Source organism: Aplysia californica, unplaced genomic scaffold (genome assembly GCF_000002075.1).
Source record: "Aplysia californica isolate F4 #8 unplaced genomic scaffold, AplCal3.0 scaffold00203, whole genome shotgun sequence".
Lineage (NCBI taxonomy): Eukaryota > Metazoa > Mollusca > Gastropoda > Aplysiida > Aplysiidae > Aplysia > Aplysia californica.
The window spans coordinates 624,219-628,431 of NW_004797473.1; the positions used below are offsets into that span (position 1 = coordinate 624,219).

General features: G+C 41.6%; 1 protein-coding gene across 3 annotated transcripts in view; it reads left to right on the forward strand.

The window, feature by feature from the left end:
- LOC101859483 (LIM and senescent cell antigen-like-containing domain protein 1) overlaps positions 1-4,213 on the forward strand; it is a 61,324-nt gene that overhangs the window by 46,145 nt on the left and 10,966 nt on the right. For 2 of the 3 annotated variants that reach the window (XM_035969983.1, XM_035969982.1), the window contains exon 7: positions 54-131. In XM_035969983.1, the coding sequence (XP_035825876.1) occupies positions 54-131 (78 nt within the window). Of the gene's footprint in view, positions 1-53; positions 132-722; positions 874-2,617; positions 2,711-3,791; positions 3,841-4,213 lie in introns of all 3 variants that reach the window. The other variant, XM_013082985.2, reaches the window with a different exon arrangement.

A 4,213-nucleotide genomic window follows, 5' to 3' on the forward strand; every position in this document is an offset into this window, starting at 1 on the left:
AGGGGGGGGGGTCCTCAGATAAGATATTGATATGGTTCTTGTTATGTCCTCAGCTCAATTATTGATGGCGGCCACCTGAAATGGAAGGGTGAGCCCTATCATCCTTATCACTTCAACTGTCACTCTTGTGGGTAAGTTCGCTATATTGCTTTGGCCACATGGTTTTTGCAGATTGTGAAGTGGGAATGGTTGTCATTTTGAGGATTCATTCACCTTAACTTTTAGTGAGCATCAATCTTTGCTTTACAATTTATTAATTGATTTACTTGAGGGGGGGGGGGGGGTCCAATTGTGTTGATGGAGGTTTAAAACATTTCCAATTACAATCACAATAAACTTCTTTTCCTCTGCTCCACCTCCTTCTCAGAAGATGCCTTTTTCTGTTGTTCTGTTTCCACCCTGTCTCTCTGTCAGAACCAGCCTGGACACAGTGGTATACACTCGTACTTGGGGTCAAACTCACAACTTTAAGTCCCCCCACCCCCTTCTCTCTCTCTCTCTCTCTCTTTCTCTCTCTCTTCCCCTCTCTCGCTCTCTCTCTCTCTCTCTCTTTCTCTCTCTCTCTCTCTCTCTCTCTCTCTCTCTCTCCCTCTCCTTCTCTCTCTCTCCCTCTCCTTCTCTCTCTCTCTCTCTCTCTCTCTCTCTCTCTCTCTCTCTCTCTCTCTCTCTCTCTCTCTCACAAGGTATGGACAATGACGTTATCATCTTGTCCTTGGCCACAGGTGTGAGCTGAAGGAAGACGCCCGTGAGAAGGACGGGAACTTGTACTGCCTGCGCTGTCACGACAAAATGGGCATCCCGATCTGTGGCGCGTGCCGTCGGCCCATCGAGGAGCGGGTGGTGCACGCTCTGGGCAAGACCTGGCATGTGGAGGTGAGCACAGCACGCGGTGTTTCAATTGTCTTAAACAGACAGCCCCCCATTGTGGAGGGGACATATGGCCACTGTCTTAGGTGGAGGTCTTACACAGTGTCATGTGGGAAATGAACAAGCAGACAAACTCGCCAGCCATGCACCTGTCAATACCGACACTGAAATTAAAATGTTCAAAAATGATGTCATGAAGGCCCTTGCCATTACCACACTTGCAGATGAGGAGATTGAGCAGGACTATACGCCAATCTTACGACTTGAAGAACTGGGTGTCTTCAGAGGAAATGGCAGTACCAGCATGGTACAGGGGATGGAAAGACAGGCTATTAACCAAATGAACACAGGAACAATCAGCAGATGGACTCTGAGGTTGATATTGGAGCGGGGAGCGGAGCACGTATGGCAATGCCCAGAGTGCTTTGATGTTGTTCCCAGGATCAAGTAATCAAATTATAATGTGTATAAAAAAAGCCAAAGTCAAATTCCACCTCCAAACAAACTCCGGGGGAGGGGGAGAGTCAGTCAGAAGTAGCAGTTTGTGGAGATGATTGTAAAATACAAGTGGCTGTTAACCCCTTCACTGCCGGCTATGAGATACTTAACTGTGCCGGGGAAAATTGCTCCAATTACTACAAGCGTCACATTGAGCCCCTAACTCAGAAACTCAATAGAAAACATTATCATCGCTGTTGCAGTCATTCATACTTTCGTCTAGAACTTCTGCAGCTAAAAATGAAGGTCGATAGACTGGTTGGTTGGATGCCATTGCGAAAAGCAAAAAAAAACGAAACGTAAACACAACTCAAAACGTCAACACTTCACTTCTTCAAAACAATGAAAATGCCGCTCAGATTCACGGGAGACTACTGTATTATCAATGAGGATTAGTCGTGACACAGTTTTGTCCCTTTAATTAGCGGGCACATGGCACAGGGAAGCACTTCTTGGCCTGATGAATCAGCGGGCCGTGGCAGTGAAGGGTTTTGGCCTGATGAATCAGCGGGCCGTGGCAGTGAAGGGTTTAAAGCAGATTTGGCTTGACTGTATTTAAACCTGTGTAGACCTGAATGGTTTCATGGTGGGTACTAATCACACAGAAGGATGATTCCTTTCTCTCCGTTCAGTTTTTTTTCTAAATATTGGTCATTTTGATGTCTGCTCTGGTTATTTTGATGTGGGACAAGTTTGACTGTCTACAACTAAATGTTCTGTCTGTTGTCTTGATATTGTCAAGTGCTTTGACCTTGCTGTTGAGCGGAAGTTTGTGCTATACAAATGCTATTACTGTTATTATTATTATTATTATTATTAATGTTATATTTTTCCCCTTGGTGGTAAGACGATTGCCTTGATGATATGCATCTTTTTATTACAGAGTAGGTCATCATGTGGTTTGTAAATGCTGTCTTTTTGTGTGATCCTTCTCTTTATTTACAGTGGCTTTCTCATAGCACAAGTAGTTGTAGGGTGCCACTGGTATGTCCTCCTTTTTCGTTCTCCCTGTATTATTTCTGTCATCTGACTTTTCTTTTGCCCAAATCAAAATGATTGTTATTGTGTCAATGTGGTTCTCTTTGCTCCAACAAATTTCTTCACATTGTCTCTCTCTGACTGAATGTATCTATGCTTGTTCTGATGGCTTGTGTACTCCCAACTCATTAACAATAAGCATGTTATTTTAAATTCTTTTTATGTAATGCATAATGTTAGCAAGCCGTTCAGCTGTGATTCTGTATATCCCCAGCACTTTGTGTGTGCCAAGTGTGAGAAGCCCTTCTTGGGTACTCGCCACTACGAGAAGAAAGGCTTGGCCTATTGTGAGATCCACTATCATCAGGTAAAGGCACCAGTGTTGGGGGTTGATTTTACTGCATCGTCTAGTGTTATTATGTAACAGAGGTTTATCTGCATGTCCTCAAAGGGGTTTTATTCTTAAGTACCTACACCTCATGGTATGTATAAATCAAAAGCTTGACAACAAAATTACTGGACGAACTTGATTTTACTGTACGTGTGCTTATTAACCAAAACAGACTTTTTAAATCAATCTGAAATTTCTTAGGGCGGGCTGAGAATGTCAACTGTGATTGATGTTTCTGGAAATTTGAATCCAAAACATTTTTTGCGCCCCACATTTTATATGGTGACGAGGAGATTACGTCATTTTACATCTTTTTAGGATAACTCAGTAAGTTATAGAAATCTTCCAGTCTCAGTGACATCTCTTTATGGAGTCTACTACATTTACAAACATGGTTTTATCAGTCTCGAGACATACTTTAAAAAAGAAAATACTGGCAGTAGAACATGGTTGCTTGGATCACCTGTGTGTTTGGATTAATTATGTTGGTCTGACAGCTGGGATACAAATAATAGGATTTCCTTGCTATAGAAAGCACTGGAGCATCAAGAGGAAATTCAGAGTAAGATGTGGGTGGTGCACAGATACTGTGGTGTGGTTTGTTGTCAAACATCTATCATCCTTATCTCCCCTTCTCCAAGTCTTTATTTGTATGTTACTCTCTTAGTCTCTAGTAACACTTTTAATCTTCAACACTTATATATATGACCTATTTGTGTTGCAAGTGCTGTAAAACTTTTACTGAGAGTTAGATGGTGGTTTGTGTCTGAGGCTATCAATGTGTCCATCACATTTTGATTGTCACATCTGTATGAGGCTTTCCAGTATACTGACTTTGTTTATAAATAAAGTGTGATAGGTTCAGATGCTATGTTCTGTCAGGAAATAGATAAATGTAAATGATTCAGGATTGCCCAACACGATTTCTTGGTGAAAGTATGCTCTTGTCTGTACCTATGTCTGCATTCTAAGCTCTTATACAGATGTCTAGAATCTTGGCTCGCACAAATTAACTAATGTTGCTGTTATTGTTTTTCCTTTTCTTCCATCTGATCAGCTGTTTGGCAACATCTGCTTCGTGTGCAACAACATCATCAATGGGGATGGTAAGTGTTGATAGGTTGTATAGATAACTATTGTCTATCTATGTTGTGTGTGTGTGTAACCGTGGGTCTGTTTGTGAATGCAAACATGAATATTGTGTGTATGTGCTTACATGTATGGGGAAGAGGGGATGTATGAGGGAGTGCTTCCCAGGAAGTAGAGATTGTTTCAGAATGCTATCAGGTCTACTTGTGGAAATGATATAGATTGTAAAGCATATAGAGCTTGCTGTTGAGCAGGAATTTGTGCTATACAAATGCTGTTTATTCTTATTCTTATTATGTTTGGATAGGTGTATGTGTTTGTTCTTTGTTACCTGTATAAAGTGGGCTCTAACAAATATTTTGACTTTTCAGTGTAAAGGCTCCATTATAC